Genomic DNA, 20,326 nt, shown 5'->3' with positions numbered 1-20,326 from the left:
CCATATTATTATTATTATTATTATTATTATTATTATTATTATTTATATATATTATTTATATATAAATATTTTTTTAATTAAATTTAATTGGAATAATACAGAACGTTTTCTGTTAGGATTAGGGTGTGGAGAGGGTTACGTCATAGTATTTATAACTAGCTATATATAAAAACAATAGCTGTCTAAATGTTCCATAGACATTCTGTTAGAGTGTGTGTGTGGTCCTAGTAAACCCTACGTTATGGGAACCAAATGTCCTCATAAAGATAGTAATACCATGTTAATACCAAAACATTATTTGGTCCCCATTAGGAAAACTGCTCATTTATTTGATCAAAAATACAGTAAAATCTGTAATATTTGTAATTATTATAATATAAAATGTTAAAACGGTTTTCTATTTTAATATATTTTCAGGAGCCTTTACTCCAGTGTCACATGATCCTTCAGAATTCATTCTAATATGCTGATTTGCTGCTCAAGAAACATTCCCTTTTATAAGTTAAAAATAGTTGTACTGATAAATATTTTTGTGGGAATAGATAGATAGAGATAGATATAGATATAGATGTATATGATTTGTGACAAACAGCACAGGTGTTTGCTCAGCCATCAAATGTAGCCATCAAGAAGTGAAAGAAAGAAGTAAAGAAACTGTCAGTGCTGTAAATAGTAACCAGTGCAATTGATATAAGATGTTATGCTCTTCAGCCACAGGAATAGGTGGACTTGGTATCAGCTGCATTCGCAGTTCTTCCTTAGGTGTAGTGTGTGATAGTACTTTGTGCAGTTTCTTCGCTGAGAAGCTTCCCTCAGGATAAATATCTAGTTTTGACTCAGTGTCTTTTCAGTTATGTATCATATGTTGAATATTGAGGTTTAAAATGGATACAAATTTTGGAAAAGGAAAATTAAGTCTGGATAAAAGGGTATTAATGAAATTAATAGTTCAGTGAAGTAAAGGTTAAGTGCAGCAGGCTGCTTAATTAGAGACTGGACATGTTAACAATATAGTTTTAGCATTGTGTTGCATTGGTTTTCAAGCAACTCTTGAATTTTCTCTTCCCAGATTACCCTCACAAGTATGGATCAGAAGGGGGCTGTGCAGATCACTCTGTATTTGAGAGGATGAAGAAATACCAGGCATCTGCAGTGGAGGAGCCCACCCAGGTCAGCTTCAACAGCCCATTATACAGCTCAGCTGAACACCACTGATATCACCAACAGAAACCCCGTCACACGGAGATCTGGAACATTGGAACATCTCTTTCCCATGATTCTGAAGTTTAGATTTCAATTTGATAGCTGGCCAGAATACACCAGAGAAAGATTAAATTCTGATTTGAAATAAATGATTCAATGTACCCCAAAAATGTCTTGTCTTAGTTAAATTCTTATGTGTCCTGCTGTTTTCTCTGCAGCAGACAAACCTCATTATAGATGAAGAGATGGCTGATGGGCCGGTGATCCTGAGGAAACGTCGTGCAGCACAGCCAGAGAAAAATACCTGTCAGCTCTTCATCCAGACAGATCACCTCTTTTTCAAATACTATGGCACCAGGGAGGCTGTGATCGCACAGGTACACCTTAAGCACAGATGTCTTTATGGCAAGTGGTGCCTGCTGTGTTTTATATTGCACATTTATAGGGTTGTTCTTTTGGGTTATGCAGATTTCCAGTCACGTGAAGGCCATTGACTCCATCTATCAAAGCACAGATTTTCAGGGCATCCGCAATATCAGCTTCATGGTGAAGAGAATCAAGGTTAGTGTGTTTCTCTCTTCACTGTTATCTTTTTTTTCTCTGAGATTTTTAGATGTGGTGCACTCTATTATGTGAAATGTCATTTCCTATTGGATCTGTAATATGGATTGAGACATTTTTGTAGTTATTGTAAGAATGTCAAGCCCAGTCCTTGACATATTTAATCTAATGTGAACTTTAAACAGGATATATTTATTATTATCCATCATGATTACCTGGTTAGAATACAACTTACATCTTGACCGACTGGCTCAAGATGTTACAGTTGTACAGAGGGGTTACAGATCTCACTCAGGATTGACCAGATGTCAATAAAAGCTTGTCAGCCCATATACTGCAGCTCTTCGAAGACTTGCAAAGTTCTCCTTTTAGTCCCAGGCTACTGCTCTACAATTAACTCTTTGGCTGCTTAAGGGGCCATTCACACAGAATGTGTTTAAAAACAGTTATGGACAAAAGTGGGTGTTTTGAGGCACAAAAGCAAACATTCATTTGACAGTGTTTTGATGCAGCATTGTTGTATAACCATCTAACATGGTTACATAAAAAAAACTAAAAAAGAGAAACTCAGAAGGAGACACAAAGGAGGACACAAAATGTTACATCCATCCTGGATCTCATGTAGATTGTTACCCATCTGTTGTATTAAACTGAAGTCTGTTTGTGTTTCTGTTTAAGATCAACACTACCAGTGATGAGAAGGATCACACCAACCCTTTCCGATTTGCCAACATCGGTGTTGAGAAATTTCTAGAGCTCAACTCGGAGCAGAATCACGATGACTACTGCCTAGCCTATGTCTTCACAGATAGAGACTTTGATGATGGAGTCCTGGGTCTGGCCTGGGTCGGGGCTCCTTCAGGTATGATCGGAGATGCACGTACAGGGTCTCCCTGATTTATAACCCGAGAGGTTTTCTGTGTGTGTGAGTGGCCTAGTGTCTGCTAATCTGAAATAAATCAGCATGCATGTCGAGAGACGAGGCAGGGCTGAAGAATCAGACATGATGTTGATGTGGGACTGGCCATGTTGTCTCCATTAACCTCAGTACACGGCATGACGATAAAATGATCAGTGAAGGTCCTCACACTGTGTGTGTGTCTGTTTGTATGTCTGTGTGTACACATGTTTACTTTGCTATACTTTGGGGGTCTAATTGTCCCCAGAATTAGCTAAATGTGTCCTTTTAGGGCTGGGGTTAGGATCAGTCCGTAGTAATTATATTTGGATTAATATAGACATAGTACAAGTCTAAAATATGCCTTTATTTAGTTTGACTCGATTCCATTTAAACACAATCATTTTGATTTAGTAGGTATCTAAACTGCATTATTCTCAAGATAAAGAGGCATTGAAACAAGGGCAGAGCGGCATCCAAGCTTTGCATACAGAATAGGTCCATAAAGCTAAACACAATTTCCCTTTAAGCTCTGCTTGATGAAAACCCTATTAGTGTTTTTCACATATTTGCCTTTCTTTAACACAGACATGCACACCTTGAAAGTGAGAGATTCTTTTCATCACCTTTTATGTGTGTTTGTTTCTATTAATGTATTCATGTTGCTAGGGAGGTGTGCATCTCTCTCACCTTTTCACTCTGAGGACTCTTTCACTCTTTTTGCCTGCTTCACAGACACTAATAGACAAATACACAGCTTAAATTTGGGTAGTTTTCTTCTAGAAAGACAAAAAAGTTCAGGTGGAGAAAAAAACTTTTTCTTTACCTTGACATGTTTCGACTGCAACCTGCGGTCTTCCTCAGAAGCGTCATCTGACAGCTGTGACGTGTCGTTTATCAGCTGTTATTTCGACACGTAAACGACACGTCACAGCTGTAAACGACACGTCACATAAACGACACGTCACAGCTGTCAGATGACGCTTCTGAGGAAGACCACAGGTTGCAGTCGAAACATGTCAAGGTAAAGAAAAAGTTTTTTTCTCCACCTGAACTTTTTTGTCTTTCTAGAAGAAAACTACCCAAATTTAATCAAGACAATATGAAAATTTTTGAACTAAATACACAGCTTGTTGCATAAACACATAGTTTCTGGTTATATATATATATATATATATATATATATATATATATATATATATATATATATATATATATATATATATATATATATATATATCCCAGAGAATAACAATGTAATATAAGGTCTGTAATTCAACAAAGAGGGAAAATGAAGTCTTTAATTGAGTCTTTGCACTTAAAGTAACAAGCTTTCTACATTAACACTTTAATGCTGTTTTTGTGGGGAAGCACACACATAAACACTCTCATATACTCACACAAATCCTGTCAATCAATACAGGTAAATTAGCATTGTTAAAGTCTACTGATTTGATCCCACTCCGGCTAATCTCCAGGGACAACAGCAATTACTAACAATAAACTAACTAATCAGCGAACATGTTTGTGTGCATGTGTGTTTTTATTGTTATGCAGGGAACATAACAGAAAATTAATTCACACACGTTTACGGTTTGATGCTGTTTTGTGCTAATAATGTATTTTTATAGCTGTATTTGTTTAGCAAATGCAGTCATTAAAAACGGCTTGAGATGCTAAATTTCAAATATGTGACTCTTGGGATAAAGATTCTCAGTGTGAGATGTGTAGCCCACCTAGCACGTGAATTCCTACACTTCACTACTTCAGCCAGTACACTTTTTCTTTAGTCAGATTTAAACAGAAGGTGTGTGGGAGTACTGCCACAGAACATTTTTACAGGTATTAGTGTTGTAAAGGCAGAGTGCCACGTCTTTGTCCTCTGTCTATGTGTACACTACGCTGGTCGTTTGTATTCAGCTACAGTGAGATCACTTCATTTCTACACTTCTCGGTGTTGACTGATTAATCAAGTTTGAACACCAAACAATATTTTGTTGTTTTCCATTTCCATTGTTTAAGCCAGTGTCGCTAAGCCAGGATGGTTGCGATACTCAAACAAACAGAGCAGCAGGTTGACAGAGCCACAGTATTTATACTATAGCTGTAATATAGCTAGCTTGCTCTGCACATTAAATTAGGATAGAAGTTTGATTTTGAAAAATTAACACTTTAATTACATTCACTTGAACGTCTGCGTGTCTTGGGATGCTTGTATAAATTATTATTTCATGTTTATGAGTAGAGCAATATTGTATACAATATTATTTTGTTTTTTAATGGCTCTTTTAATTCCTTAATGAATTCACTACTTAAGGATGAGGAGGATACTGATATCATCATTTATCATAATTTTTATTATTTTTTAATTTTTTAATTTTTTTAATTTATTCATTTAAATTTTATTTAATTAATGCCTCTCTTATGTGTGGTTTCAGGCAGCTCTGGTGGGATCTGTGAGAAGAATAAACAGTACTCTGATGGGAAGAAGAAGTCTCTGAACACCGGCATCATCACAGTGCAAAACTACGCTTCACATGTTCCCCCTAAAGTCTCCCACATCACCTTCGCTCATGAGGTCGGACATAATTTCGGCTCTCCGGTGAGTCCTTCTCACTACATGTGCAGTACCCTAGACAGATAACCAGTAGACAACACACCTCAGCTGAATCCTTTATGAACAAATTAATCTTATCCACTGATGCTTTAAGAGTTTAGCACACATTACAGTACTGCTTTTGAGGCCTTTAAACTGTCAGCTTGATCTAGCCAGACTTTTAAAATATCCTGACCTAGTTTTTGCTCAGTCCTCTGTAACTTGTTTCAGTTTAAAAGCAATTGCCAAGAACTGGCCCATGGCCCACTGAAAAATAGTGTTGGATTTACAGTCTAGTTTTGTATATATTTAGTTTTTCTCACACTCAATGGTTTTTACAGAGAATGTGAGGGATATATACCACCATTGTGCACTGCAGTATCTACCTGAATGAAGCAATAGAAACTATCCCTGCTGGGAAAAATCTTAAACCAACCTAAGCTGGTTTTTACTCTAACTGACAGCCTAGCTAAACATCAGCATGGCCAGCCTTGGAAACCAGTCAGACCAGCTGAAGACTAGATTGGCCAGGCTCCCTAAACCAGCTTTATGCTGATTTAAGTGGGTTTTCAGCATGATTAGGATGCCAACCTGTGTACATGGGAATATTAGAACGTCAAATTCTAAATTTTGGCATTCTAATGATGAAAGAATTACAAGCATACTGTTTTCAGGTAGCACCCTGAGATTTTTAATGACCACAGAGAACCAAGACCTTATTTCAGCATCTTTTTCACAGTATTGTGTCACATCCCTATCCCCATCATGTTGCAATAGACCTGGACAGATTGCGGGGTGAGCACCCCCTGCTGGCCGTAGTAACACTTCCAAAAGCAACCTTAGTATTTCTTGTTCATTCTGGTACTGACCAGGTTTCCAATTCCAACCCTTCTTAGCTTCAGTGGTAAACCAGGCAAGCACTGCAGGGATAGTGAATATTTCAAATGTGTTTGTATGCTTGTTGCTGATTTGTACTTGCCTTTCTTTCTCTGTCTTCCAGCATGACTCAGGAAGTGATTGCACTCCAGGAGAAGCCAAGACTCAGGACCAGAAAGAAAAAGGCAACTACATCATGTATGCCAGAGCCACATCAGGAGACAAGTTCAACAACAACAAGTTCTCCATCTGCAGCATTCGCAACATCAGCCAGGTGCTGGATAAGAAGAGATTCTCCTGCTTTGTCGGTGAGATTTTATTCTCCAACAAGAAAATGGCTCATGATAGTGGTTTAAGGCTCAGGGCTGGTAACCAGGAGCGATTACTACAGATATTACTGCGATGGACTCAAATGAGGCACTTAACCTGAGATTGCTCCAGGAGGATTGTCACTGTAATGAGCTCATGGCGATGTTCTGTAGCAACGTTGCATCAAAGTTGCAAAAAACTAATTCCACCAGTCCTAATCATGCAGCAATGCTAAAACAATAGACTTTTAATAGACTTTCTCCCTTTCTCTTTTTCTTACTGTCTCTTCTTTTCCAGAATCTGGACAGCCCATCTGTGGTAATGGAATGGTTGAGGCTAATGAACAGTGTGACTGTGGCTATAGTGATCAGTGCAAGGACACGTGCTGCTATAATGCCAATGAGAAAGATGAGCTGAAGTGTAGACTGAAGCCAAAAGCTCTATGCAGGTGTGTAAGAACCTTAACAGTCTTCTATAACCAGTGTTGTTATTCTTATTTTAAACTAAAACTATTACAAAATGTTTTTTTGTTAATTGAAATAAGGCTGAAATATAAATATTCGATGAAAAAAAGTTTAAATACTAAAATTACTAAAACTCAAACTGAAATAAAAAAAAATAAAGCTAAATATAAATATTACAAATGACAAAACAAAATTACTATAACTTACTATAACTACTATAAAAAAAAAGCTAATTCCTAAAATTAATAAATACTATAATGGTATATAAATGATACTAAAATAACACTGGCTTTAACATCATAACATATGTTCATTAGAATCTTATATCCTTATCCTTTTGCTTAACAGAAGTTCTATACACTGTAGTTTATCTAAAATGTCTTTTTTGCAATACCATAACTAGTCTTAACTTGCATTACATAACACCAGAGGTTAAGATTGCATTACCTATACCGTATCATTAGCAGTATTTTGTTATTAAGTTAACACATTTTTCATTAAGTGCAATAAAGTATTACAACTTTTCTCTTGCAGTCCCAGTCAGGGTCCATGCTGCACAACAGAGTGTACCTTTAAGAGCAAAGATGTGAATTGTAGGGAAGAATCTGAGTGTGCTCTTAAGGGCATGTGCAATGGAAACACCGCCCAATGCCCCACTTCAACGCCTAAAGAAAACTTGACATCCTGCCACGCAAATACCCAAGTCTGCATTAATGGGGTAGGTGCTGCATCATGGCCTGTGTGCTCGTTTTGCACAGTGCCTATTGAATGTTTTCACCCCCTTGGACTTTAATGTTTTGTTGTTTACAGCACTGGATCACTGACAATGCTGTAAAAAGATGTCAAAGTGGAAACAGATTTTGAAATACAAAATTCTAAAGAATATGTTTATGTTAGCACAAATGAAATCCTGTGTTTCAGTGCTAATACACATGAAAACTTCCAAGCATTTAATATTTCTTACAGTCTCTATATGTGTGCATTTGTGTGTGTAATATGTGTCTTTGTTTTGAGGACATTTTGTCTGAATTTCTTCCTTCCTTTTAGGGTTGCTCTGGCTCTATCTGTCAGAAGCATCATCTAGACGTTTGCACCTGTGTCACTGAGGAGGGGAAAGACGAGACAGAGCTGTGTCATGTGTGCTGTATGGAGAAGGGTGAGAAATGCATGCCATCACTGACAGCTTTCTCAAAAATGCAGTCCAGACCCCATCAATCTTTAATTAACATTAAAGTAATTGCACATATTCTCTCTTTTTGTCTTTGTAGGTCAGCCCAACACTTGCAGCAGCACTAGCTCAGAGAGATGGGCTAAGTTCTTTGATAAAAAAGTCATCACGTTACAGCCTGGCTCTCCTTGTAATGACTTCAGAGGCTACTGTGATGTCTTTATGAGGTGTAGGCTGGTGGATGCTGATGGCCCTCTGGCAAGGCTTAAGAAGGCCATCTTTAACCCTGAGCTTTACACAAGCATTGCACAGTGGATAGTGGCAAGTGTCTCAAATATGTAATCCCTAAATAATGGTTCCCTGCATTTGTTTGTGGATTTAATCGCTATAAACGGCATAAGAAGTGATATTTCGCTGACCAGTATTATTTGTCTCTTTCAGTGTTAATCTCATGTTGAATATTTGTGTTTCAGGAGCACTGGTGGGCGGTTCTCTTAATGGGCATTGCTCTCATCATGCTGATGGCTGGATTTATCAAGATCTGCAGTGTGCACACACCTAGCAGCAACCCTAAATTACCCCCACCCAAACCACTGCCAGGTAATATACCCTAAATGACCCCTTTCTAAATCACCACCATATACCCCAAATTACCTCTGACTTTCCCCTACTAAACCACAACCAGGAATATGTCCCAGATGGCCACAAACTACAGCCATTCACCAATTCCCATTTCATGCACATCGGTGGATGGAGTGGTGATCTGTGTATAAGAGGGTTATAACTCAAAATCTGTATGTGTGGTCAACCAGATCAAATACAGGATTGTGCATGAAAGGGTCAGAACGTCTTTCACAGATTGTTTCACTCTTTTAAAATGCCCCTATTAGGCTTTTTCGGATATTACTTTTCATGTAGTATGTAATATAGCTGTTTGTGAATGTAAAAGGTCTGCAGAGTTTCAAAGATCAAAGTGCGGGATAAATGGAGTTATTGTCTTCCAAAAGAAAGAACCGATTCTGAACTGCCTGAAAAGAGTCGTCAGTAATTACGCTCTTTCTTCCTTCTTGAACTCATGTAGGTCTGTAACAAATTTGCATAATTCCAGACTGTGGTCTTCTTTGGCTACTTGCGAATAACATCTACTTTGACCCATAGCATAAAACACTAAGTACACTTTGAGCTTTAATCCAGACTACAACCTTAAAAGATCACACAAACAAACAAAACTCCCACGTCCAATCTTTAATAGGAAAATTACTCAAATGAACGATTTAAAGTACATAATTATTGCAGACTTGTGTTTAAAGATCAGTATAAAAAGAGATAAATAACTCCAAATATTTTTACTCTACCCCAGTCAGAAAAACACATTTAAGGTTTGTTATAGTAGTAGACTATATAGTGGTAGAGGCAACATTCGGCCAGGTCATATCACATGTGTTTAGGAATTCCAAAATCCCAGTTTAACCCCTGTATGTAGGGTGATTAATAATGCCTTTGTGTGTTATTCTCTAGGCACACTGAGGAGAAGTAGACCCCAGCAAACTGCCCAGACCCAACCACAGCGCCAGCCACAGCGCCAACGCAACCAGAGAGAGAACTACCAGATGGGCCAGATGCGCCGCTGAATTGGCCTCCTCGTTGCCTTGGTTCTTCCTAGTGCCTACAGTGGGAAACACTTCACTCCAAAGAGTAACCTGAATCAATCAATGAGCCCCAACAACAAACTAAGAAACTGGCAAAAATAAAATGGACTTCTAAGGACTATACTCAAGAAAACAACCGTTTTAAAGAGTAAGAAACCACTGCTCTGGGAGCCAGCAAAGCTTTCGCTGCGTAGCTCAGAGAAAAAAAAATCAGAAGCTAGTGATGAGCAAGAGGACAGAATCAATGATTTTTGTTCTCTTTTTTTTTTCTGCTTTTCCTTTTCTTTCTCACGTTATTAAAACCATTGTTCTCTCCACTAAAGTTTCCCCCCTTTTTGCCTTTTTATCTTTTTTATCATCATTTTTTGGAATTGCCACCCTCCTGTGGAGATGAGCATGATGGGAAGTCACAGATTTTTCTGCCAGTCATTGTCGGCTGAGAGAGACTCCTAAAGACACTCCTTTTCCAATGTGTAATTAAGATGTTTTTAAAATGCAAGCAAAGGACTAAGAAGCTTATATTTCTGAAGCTTTCTCATTTTTTCCTGCGTGCAATTGTACAGAAATCACAAAATACATTGTTTTTTTTTTCAGTCGTGTCATTTTCATTCATTTGGATAATTATAATTAAGGATGTTTTAATAGACACTCAGGATATAATAGGAAATAACAGCACAGAGAGTTTCTATTGGTGGAAGGCCTTTTACCAGATTCACTTTGCTGAAAGCGACATATGCATTTGTGCAAAGCACTTTCACCTGGTTGAGTTTCTTTTTTCTTTTTTTTTCATCCAGCTGATAACCACTAAAGAACTGCAGATCTTCCTTCCATGTGGGCGAGGGAGTTAATGAGAGGGAGGATGGTTAAAAACATTGTAATTGTCCTGATCTGTCGAGAGTCACTGTTATTTTATGTTCATCCAGTAACACAATGATCCTTCTGAGACCCAGTGAATGATATTGTTCACAGAAGACAGACTCAAAAATAAAAGCACAACATCAGGAAAGGTTTTTTTTTTTTTTTTTTTTTTTTTAAATATACATACAATACAAGGTTTTTGTTTTGCAGTAAGATGTGGGAAACAGGAAACTGTGGACGGTTGCACAAATGAGTAAATCTCAGTGGTGTGCATTAGTGAAAGAATGAGATCGAGATGATATGGAGGCTATGGAGCCTTTAGAGTGTTTTTACACACCAATCAATATGTATACAAAGAAACTTTTAACAATTTTCAGTCATTACCTCTATTATAGCCGAATAAGAAGAGATCCAGACTAGCAGCCTATATAATCAATACATATGCCTTGTGTTGCCTATATAGTGTATCTAAACCAGCCCATGCTAATTATTTTCAACAATAACCAACTTTTTTTTTTTTTTTCATTCTCTGTAAATGTGCTTTTGATTTTCTTTTGTGTGACTCGTTTGCAAAGGCAGAGGGTTAGAAATAATTAATGCTTTACAAATGTCTTTTTCAAAGTTTCTTTCTTTCTTTTTTGTATTTCAACAGACCAGGAATATTTTATCTTCTGTTTGTTTGCTGAATGGGATCCTATTAGTGTGACTGAGAGTCCAATGTTTCTAAAGCCTGTCTTCTCAAATAACCTTGCATCCTTTAAGGGCATGCATTTCAAATATGGATGATTTGCTTGTTTCTTGAAGATGAGAATTCCTGGCTATCAGTCCTCCTTTAGATCTAAATCATCTCATTTCTGTATGTCTCTTTAAATGTTAATGGGAAAGGGGTTTTTAGTGAGCTTGACTTAACTGCTCTGACTGCAATTGGCTTCAAAGTAATAAATATTTTCTGTGATATCCTGTGGTAAATGGGTTTGATTGAATTTGTAAGGGGATTTGGGTTAGGATTTAAAAAAAAAAATTTTTTTTTTAAATAAATAATTTTTTGCTTGTCTTGCTTTAAGTTTATAAGTAATGTGCACTGATATGTAAGCATGGTGTGTGGACAGAATATGAAAAACAAGATGGAGAAAATGTCTAATACTACTGTTTGATTTTAATGTCCGCTGTGTTTTATACAGTTTTTTTTTTTTTTTGCTTTATTTGTAGTTTTTTTTCTTTCTTTTTTCTTCTCTTTGCGCTCACTTTTGAAAATTTTTACTAAGTACTTTGCAAAAAGTATTGTGTGACAACATGTAATTTTTGAAGTACTTGAAATGCATTAATAAAATAGCCTTGATCAAAAGCTTCTTATCTGGTAATATATATCCCTGTGTTGAAGTAAATAGTATTAATTGCCTGTATGTTCTGCAAATCTACACTAGTTCATGGTTTTTAAATGGCTTTGTTGCGTATAAAAATATATTTCAAAAGAACAGCTGATGAAGTCTTCAATAAGCCATTATGGTCACACATCTTCCATTCATGTTAAATTTGATCAGTCCAATCGTCACACCTTTTCTCATAAACTGAAAGTTTTGTTGTCAGCTACCCACTCTCATGCTGCTCAACTCATACAATACTATAAAATGAAAAATAAATAATCACTTGCTCTCAAGTTGTTGCAGTTTACAAAGGATGTATATCCAGTCTACTTTTTACTTAATCCAAGGATGGACTGGCTAGAAATTGTACTCCAAATGAGAATAAAATTAAATGGAGTTTAAAAAAAACTAATATGGATAAATATTTCAGGATGTGTGATAATAACTAGAAGCGTCTATATTGTAATGCCATAGAAATTACTTGAAAGTGGTCCAGTCACACATCTTCCCCAATGTTAGGTCAGTATTTGAACCGGGGTAACTTTTCACTTTAAATAAACAGCTGTACTGTGGTCATGTTTCATCTTGCACCAAAATAAACATGCATGATGCACCTGATGTTACCTCCCTATTTCAGTGTGTTATCATGAGGGGATTTTATGAACAATTCAGTCATATTCAGACGATTGAAAACGCAATGAACACAATGTACACCACATTCTTAAACACTTTTTTACAGGCTGTTCTACATAGAAGTTATCTACAGCACACAAATGATGTTTGCTTGAAGGTTTAATTAGATCTCTTAATGTAGTTGCTGCAGAAATTATGGCCTTCATATATCCTTAAAAGATATACAAGATATTCATATATCATAAATTATATGAAATGGGATAATGTTCACTCTGTTTTGGGGAGACTGATACGAGTCAGTCACTCAATCAGAAATCTATATATTATCCCATTCCCATCCCATAATGAAAGTGTTTGTATGTTCAAATGCGACACAATCCCTATAAGGTCTTCTTGGACACCTCGGATGAACACTCAATTTAAAAAAAAAAAAAAAAAAAAAAAAAACCTAATTTGAACGAAACAGGCTATATCAACAGCAAAATAAAGCAAGAGCGCGTGCTTTGCTTTTTCAGCCAACAAAAACGCTCTCTGTTAGTCGACATCTGAGGGAGGGATTTTGGACCGAGGTGTGGTAGAAGTTATCACAAGCTTCCTTATACACGTTGCTACTCTTTAATCATAAAAATACAAGTTAAAACATTAATATTATATTACAGGAAATCCAGTTTCCCCCGTCCCATAAGCCCTGATGTGAACACACGGGATCGCATGTGTGAGGTGAGTTTGCTTTAGCCGTGCTTCATCAGTCTCCGCTTCTTTTCACAGCGCACGAACACCTTCTCCTGCGACGGCTCGATATACATGCCGTCATCTGTCTGCGCGCAAAACGATGTTCTGAAGAGAAAGAGGACTGTTATGATGAACTTCAGCCTTGGGTAGCTTTGTTGTTTTGATTTATTCGAAAAAGCACTATTCAAACACTAGAGGTCGCTAAAGTTAGATCATTAAATGCTGAATCCAAGCTTTTAATCTCTATAGTAAACATCCCCTTCACTTTAGAATATGTGGACGTGCAGTTTATCACTTGTCAATCTAACAGTGATCTGCTTTTAACACGCTCTAACACCATATGTGTTACTGTTTGGCTAAGTGTTATCTGTCTCTATGCACTTACTTCCTCTGGGTCTCTCCAGATTTCACTGTAATCTTCCCCACAGTGAGCTGTGGTCCTCTGCTACCTTTGCCCCAAGGTATCATGGTCTTAACTGTGCTCCACATGTTTGCCCACACAGGGCTTCCCTCCCAGGTGAAGCGCATTATCATCAGGTCACCTATATCAGTATCCAGAGTGACGAGGAACGTAAAGGTCTTGTTACCTGAAATCTCCTCAACTCTGAAAAAGATGGAGGAACAATTAAGGAGAGTGATTGTTTCATTCAGTTTTTGGATTCCTCTGATAAACAAGCTCAGTCAGTCACTGTATATTAGCCTGCCCTGCATGAGAGTGACTGTGTGCACGCTCTTGTTCGAGATGCTATTTTAGTCCATTGCATTTCTGTTCTCTGTTTCATGTTCCCAGCAGCACACATGTATTTCACTCATCCATGCGAAATGAGTTATTCTGATGAGTGCTCTCTGTATGCTATGAAGACTAAATTGAGCAGTTCCCCGTGAAGCGGAGCACGTTACTTTGAGCTTTTAGAGCCCAGAACATGAAACATTAATGATGTTTTTCATCCCAGATGTCATCATTCAGTCTTTTATTAAGGGATCTTTAGCTTATACTGTTCAATCGGGAGCTTCTGCCACTGTCACATTAATTTGAGCTCTTACTTATGAAACAACAATAGTTATAAACTGTACTTGTGAATTTAATGGTATTATTTATTTGTTCATATATTCCTGTATTTATCACTCCACTAAAGGGATTATTTTTTCATATAGGCAATATTCTTGTTATATAAGATGGTGGTTAATATCAAATGCATCCATATGGTGAGAAAGTCATTACAAAGCTCATTAAATTGATGCTCACTAACAATTTACTGAGATGATGTTATTTATTGCACACTTACAGTGTTATGGGTAAATTTTCACTTTCTCCCAGTGTCCCAGTTAGAGAGACCGTGAGGGTGGGGTCAATCTTATCAATTTGGTTGATGAACTGGATCCTGAACTGATAGTGGAACACTGATGGGGAAGGAAAGTGATGGTAGATTAGCACTGATCATATTTTTCCAAAAACAACTGTAAAACAAGTAAACACAATTCATTATTACAAACATCAATTGCTCGAAAATCCTTTTTTAAATCAGTAACTTTGTCTTGTTTCTTGTTTTTTAGTAAAATGGCTAAACATCCTTGAAAAAAGAACAACTTGGAGAATTGCATAAGACTAAACAAGATAATACTTATTTTTGGAGAAAAATATTGTTCTATAGTTTTCGTGTGTGTGTGATTAAATATAATTAAACATTTTGCTTTTAAAATAATTTGTAAAATGTATTGGGGAGAGTAGTTTAAGAGCTAGATACCATGTTACACGGTTTTGTTAAGTGTGATAGCTCACTCACATTTGTATGGCATGTGTGAACGTGTTTTGAGGAACAATCTCTTGCTTGTGCCGGTGTGAACTTTCTTGATGTCATAACCCAAAGTGTTACAGCGGTTCTTTCGGCAGTCCAAACAGTAGCCCTTATCGAAGGCTGTGTTGTCGCTGCACTTGTAGGCCATAATCTGCTTGTCTTTGTTCAACAGGGAGTCAATGAAGAGATGCACAGCGCGCTCATGGGCACACTTCACTGTCTGCTCAAATCCTGAAGTTAGATGGACACAACATGAGACTTTTGCGCTAATAAACAGTAATTACTCATAAATCCACTCAGACTTTTAGCATATCATTCTCAGTTGTGTGTGTGATCTGCTGTGTCTAGATTTAATACAGTGCACTGTGGTGAGTTCGCAGTGATGCAAATACTCTGGTGTATTGTGATGCCAGAAACTTTAATTCAAAAGTTTAGGGTCTGTAAATGTTTGTGTTTATTCAGCAAGGATGCATTAAATTGATTAAAAATGGCTGTAAAGACATTTGTAATGTTACAAAAGATTTTATTTGTTCAAATAAGTGCTGTTCTCTTGAACCTTATATTCATCAAAGAATCTACAAAATATTAAGCAGCACAACTATTTTCATCATTGATCATTTCAGGAAATGTTTTTGAGCCAAATCAGTTTATTAGAATGATTTCTGAAGGATCATGTGACACTGAAGACATGAGTAATGAAGCTGAAAATTCAGTCACAGGAATAAATTGCATTTTAAAATAGAAAACAGTCATTTTAAATTTAATAATATTTTCACTATTTCTGTTTTTACTGTATTTTTGATCAAAGAAATGCAGGTTGGGTTAGCATAAGGCACTTTTTTTCAAACAACTTTGATCCCAAACTTTTGAAAGGAAATGTAATGTATAACTATCTGTCTCCAGTTCCTTTTTACAGTTACAGTTGTCCCACCCTTGTCCATTAGTGCAGTGTGCCTGTCAGAGTCATGGACTCATCAGTTTGTAGTTGTTAAAATTAAGGATCTCAGGCCTGTCTTTCTGCTTCAGTTTTTCTCATATAGGGATATTTAATTGCCTGGAGGCATGTCTCAGTGGGAGAGCAGAACCAAAGAGGGATTTGGAATAATTAAGTTGTGAGGATGACAGCTGCTTTTATGTGTCTATACCTTTCATCTGGAAAGCTGTCTTTAGTAGTTAGCCATTCTCACAGTGTCATTAATGGGATGTTTTGAATGTATCTTATCCTAATCTGACATTCATTTGAGGATGAACCTGCCCCTTTCTCTCTCTGTCCATCCATCCAGCCATTCATCCATCCAAGCATCTCACCCATAATCCCGTACTGGGCTAAATGTGCATAAATGTTTTGCACATGCAGCTGGCACCCTGGTTGAAATATTCCTCCATTGGGGTAGAAGTCTAAGTGGGCAACAGGCTGTTTGATGCCAACGCTGAGTCCCATGCGCTGTTGGGTAAATGTATGGATGGCATCCACAAACCTAGCATCCTCAGGTGAGAGTCTGTCAGTATGAGACATTCCCTCAAACAATGGACCTGCAGGATCCAAACCTAAACACAAACAAGACAAACTTTAAATATATTACCATTAACCAGGAAATAAAGTTTTTGTCATGTTCAGAGTGTTTGCTGAGAATAAGGATCTTTTTGGTCATTTATTGGTCGTTTAGACTGACAATAATATCTCACCAGTAATTCTTCCCAAGGTTTTCCCAGACACAGCTAGGTTACTTCCAGCAAATCCAGATATATGAGCGCCAAGGCTGTAGCCAATCAAATGCACTTTTCCCAAAGGAAATTGTTTGAAATCCTGTTATGGATACTCAAAGATTAATGTCAAGTAGTAAACGTGTTTTCAAGAATTTTTGCAGTTGGTAAACGAAGCTGTGTACAATATTGTATAAAAGATTAGGGTCCGTTTTTTAAGAAATTAATTGTTTTATTCCGCAAGGATGCATTAGATAGATCAAAAGTGACAGTAAAGATTTCTATTTCAAAGAAGTGCTGTTCTTTTGAACATTCTATCCACCAAAGAATCCTGATAAAAATGTATCACGGTTTCCACAACAATATTAAGCGGCACAACTGTTTTCTATAAATATAATACCGGTACTTAGAAATACTTCTTGAGCACCAAATCAGCATATTAGAATTATTTCTGAAGGATCATGAGACTGGAGTAATGATGCTGTAAATTCAGCATTTACCATAACAGGAGTAAATGACACTTTAAAATGTTCAAATATGTTATTATTTTCAATTAAGATAATATTTCACAGTATGACTGTTTTTACAGTATTTCTGAAAAAATCAGCATAAGAGATCTTAATAAAAAAAAAAACAGACCTTTGAACGGTTGTGTACATAGCCTACCCTTCTGCCTAAACAACCTACTGAAAGTCCTTCAGTTTCCTGATGTAAAGACGGTTGTATGTATTCCTTGTTACGTTTCTGCAGCCATAACTGTAAAGACATTTGTATTCCCAAACTAACCCTTACCTCGAGCCACCTCAGCAGATGGGCAATGTCCTGTCCCACTATGCGTGTGTTCTGAGCTGCTATAGGATAGTGCTGGTGTGCCAGATTCAGCCAATCTGCGATCACCACATTGATGCTTCCCTCTGAGCTCTTTAGTGCTGATGCCAACCTGGAAATCCAGTTCTCCATCATTCCGTCCACCTGCGGCACAGGGGGAAGGAGATGATTTTTAATGAACTGTTGCTCTCCAGTTTTGTTTGTAAGTACATTTTGTATCGGACGTTAAATAACTGCTGTTTGCAATGCATGCCAAGGTCTTTGTGACCTTTGGTACATTTGAACAATTGATCTGTTTTTTTATTAAATCAATGAACTCAACATACCGACCAGCCATGAATGATGATAGCCAGAGGATGGCTGCTATTGAAACCGCAAGCGTCCAGTGTGCGAGGCTGGAAGAGCTCAACTGTGCACATGTCATCTATGTATTCCCCATCAGTGTAAAGCCTGAAGACTGATTTAGGTTCATAGAGCATCTTCATTCTCTCTCCAGGCTCAGTGTCTGTTAGTATGGTCATACACAAACTGAAAGTCTCAGACAGTTCATCACTGTGGTGCCCATGTTATAAAAGGATGAAGTTACATCATTGTAGGTTGTACAGTAGTTCTGGAATATTTATGTTTGTGCATATACACAGCAATGCAATAACCTTGCTTATGTTACAAGTGAAAATTAGAGATAAGCATGTTTATAGTTCCAGGTGAACTTTGAGCTTGAGTCAAGACAAAATAAATGTTTACCCACCACTCTTGCTGATTAAATGAGCATGTTGGATATGGTGGTGGTTGAGGAGAGATCCCCTGATATAATTGTAAAGCGCTTTGGGTGTACAGTAGAACATATGAAAGCGCTATATAAATGCTTCATTCATTCATTCATTCAATGACAGTAACACTTTACAATAATGTCTTATTTGTTAACATTAGTTAATGTATTGACTAACATGAACTAACCATGAGCAATACATTTGTTACTGTATTTGTTAATCTTTTTTAATGTTAGTTAATAAAAATATAGCTGTTCATTGTTCGTTACTTCACAGTGCATTAACTAATGTTAACAAATACAACACATGATTTTAATTATTTATTAGTAAATATTGAAATTAATAATAAATGCTGTAGACGTGCAGTTCATTATTAGTTAATGTTAGCTAAGACTAATGTTAATGAAACCTTATTGTAAAGTGTTACTGATATTACACATTTTTATGAAATGTCAGCGCATCCACCAAAAAACAACAACACTGCATTAAAATATGCAATATTTACACAGCTAATAGGAAACTTTTTTTGTTGCTTTGAAGTGACACTTCAAATGAAGTTTCAACTTCCCATTCTGATTCAGCCTAATTTACAGTGATGCAGTTTTTGCATATGAAAAATGTGCATGTTCAGCAAGGCCATGTGCAAATGTCAAGGTATTGTTTTTTCATTTTTGAGCCTTTTCAGCTTTGATTTACAGTCTAGGAAATTATTTCTCTGTGATTTCATAAGTTGTTTTTTAGATATACTACAAGCTTTTATCCCTTTAGATCAGTAGGGATTAAATCGGACATAGTACAACTGACGCTGACTATCACTACAAATCCAATCCTCCTTGATATTTGACTTTTTTCCAAAGAGCATCAGTTGCACATTCTGCTTATTTCCACACATACTGGTGTTTTTGTTGTTTCCATTTAGATTTAGTTTCTGCAAGCATATTTCCACTAAGCTTCACTGAATGCCACATTCTGCATAACATTGTTACATACATGTATAGTGCATGTTACTATAACATGCTTCATTGTTGGAAAGTTACTTAGAAGATCATTTTAAAGTGACAAATCGCCCATAAATTTATGTTCTGTCTTCATTTGCTCATCAATATGTTGTATGCGTATGACTTATTTTTTTCTGCAGAACACAAAAGATGATATTTTGCGGAAAGTTTCAACTCTTTTTGCCCATGCAATCCAAGTGCATGTGGTCCAAAACATCATTAGACTAACAAAAATCATTGTGTGTATAAAAAAAATCTTAAAAGTATCTTATTTTAATGCTCTGTAGAAATAAGAAAATCATACAGGTCTGGAACAACATGAGGGTGAGTGAATGACAGAATTTTCATTTTTAAGGAGAACTATAAGCATAATTCGCCCTCACCTGCTCTGTTACCCCGAAATTTCCTTCCATCGGTCAGTTGTGAGATGATCAGACAGAAGGACACGATTTTAATAAGAGTCTTCATGTTCAGGCCACTTCAGGAGCCCACACAGATAATCCAAATATTTCGTGCCTCTCTTTTTCTCAGGCAAGAAAGGAGAGCACTGAAGCAGGTGATAGTCCATTAAAACTGTCTGAGCCTGAGGGGAGGGATCAGTAAATATTCAAATGGACCTGAGCCCAGAGGAATAGTTACTCTGTTTGGCCTTTTGTAGTTTGCAGCCAAATGTTAGCCTGATTGGCTGCATGTTGTTACACAAGAAGCCACGATTGGTGAAAAAGTGTTGTCAGAAACGGTTCAAAAAGGCACATGCTGACCCATTGCTGATATCAGTCAGATAAGAGGGATGTCAAGTGATAACTTAACTCACTACATGGTAATTTGTACTTTTGCCAGTTTAACATTCTCCTGACTATAAGTAACGTTGCAAGGACATGTCAACTTTTTGTACTGTTACCCGGCCTATAATAGTCTA

The 20,326-nt window shown here is 36.9% G+C and overlaps 2 protein-coding genes across 3 annotated transcripts in view; one reads left to right on the top strand and one right to left on the bottom strand.

The window, feature by feature from the left end:
• The window catches only part of adam10a (ADAM metallopeptidase domain 10a), a 66,534-nt gene extending 54,995 nt beyond the window's left edge, over nt 1–11,539 (top strand). Inside the window, exons 5-16 of one of the 2 annotated variants that reach the window (XM_084108019.1) lie at nt 1,070–1,170; nt 1,422–1,580; nt 1,672–1,764; nt 2,443–2,626; nt 5,101–5,264; nt 6,259–6,442; nt 6,741–6,891; nt 7,442–7,625; nt 7,955–8,063; nt 8,176–8,396; nt 8,549–8,675; nt 9,594–11,539. In XM_084108019.1, coding sequence (XP_083964145.1) covers nt 1,070–1,170; nt 1,422–1,580; nt 1,672–1,764; nt 2,443–2,626; nt 5,101–5,264; nt 6,259–6,442; nt 6,741–6,891; nt 7,442–7,625; nt 7,955–8,063; nt 8,176–8,396; nt 8,549–8,675; nt 9,594–9,706 — 1,790 coding nt within the window. In that variant the 3' untranslated portion in view covers nt 9,707–11,539. The remainder of the gene's footprint in view (nt 1–1,069; nt 1,171–1,421; nt 1,581–1,671; nt 1,765–2,442; nt 2,627–5,100; nt 5,265–6,258; nt 6,443–6,740; nt 6,892–7,441; nt 7,626–7,954; nt 8,064–8,175; nt 8,397–8,548; nt 8,676–9,593) is intronic. The other variant, XM_084108018.1, reaches the window with a different exon arrangement.
• A 280-nt stretch (nt 11,540–11,819) lies between these two features.
• Nucleotides 11,820–20,032, bottom strand: lipca (lipase, hepatic a). Its single transcript, XM_084108021.1, has 9 exons — nt 19,791–20,032; nt 17,966–18,144; nt 17,604–17,783; nt 16,794–16,914; nt 16,416–16,655; nt 15,096–15,338; nt 14,598–14,712; nt 13,697–13,915; nt 11,820–13,416 (listed from the first exon to the last, which is right to left on the bottom strand). Exons 1-9 carry the CDS (start codon nt 19,873–19,875, stop codon nt 13,311–13,313), a joined length of 1,488 nt encoding a protein of 495 aa, XP_083964147.1. The 5' UTR covers nt 19,876–20,032; the 3' UTR covers nt 11,820–13,310.
• Between the last annotated feature and the right edge of the window lie 294 nt (nt 20,033–20,326).

This window comes from Abramis brama, assembly GCF_963993115.1.
Source record: "Abramis brama genome assembly, chromosome: 3".
Taxonomy (NCBI): Eukaryota; Metazoa; Chordata; class Actinopteri; order Cypriniformes; family Leuciscidae; genus Abramis; species Abramis brama.
This window is presented reverse-complemented; position numbering and strand designations above follow the sequence as displayed.

What these genes read in the sequence shown, in the direction of transcription:
- lipca (XM_084108021.1), bottom strand. Translation starts at nt 19,875, where the DNA reads ATGAAGACTCTTATTAAAATCGTGTCCTTCTGTCTGATCATCTCACAA. An exon ending in TTCACACATGCCATACAAAT is followed by an intron (nt 14,713 to 15,095) that starts GTGAGTGAGCTA and finishes CTTCCCCATCAG; the next exon opens with TGTTCCACTATCAGTTCAGG. An exon ending in TCTGGAGAGACCCAGAGGAA is followed by an intron (nt 13,417 to 13,696) that starts GTAAGTGCATAG and finishes CTTTCTCTTCAG; the next exon opens with AACATCGTTTTGCGCGCAGA.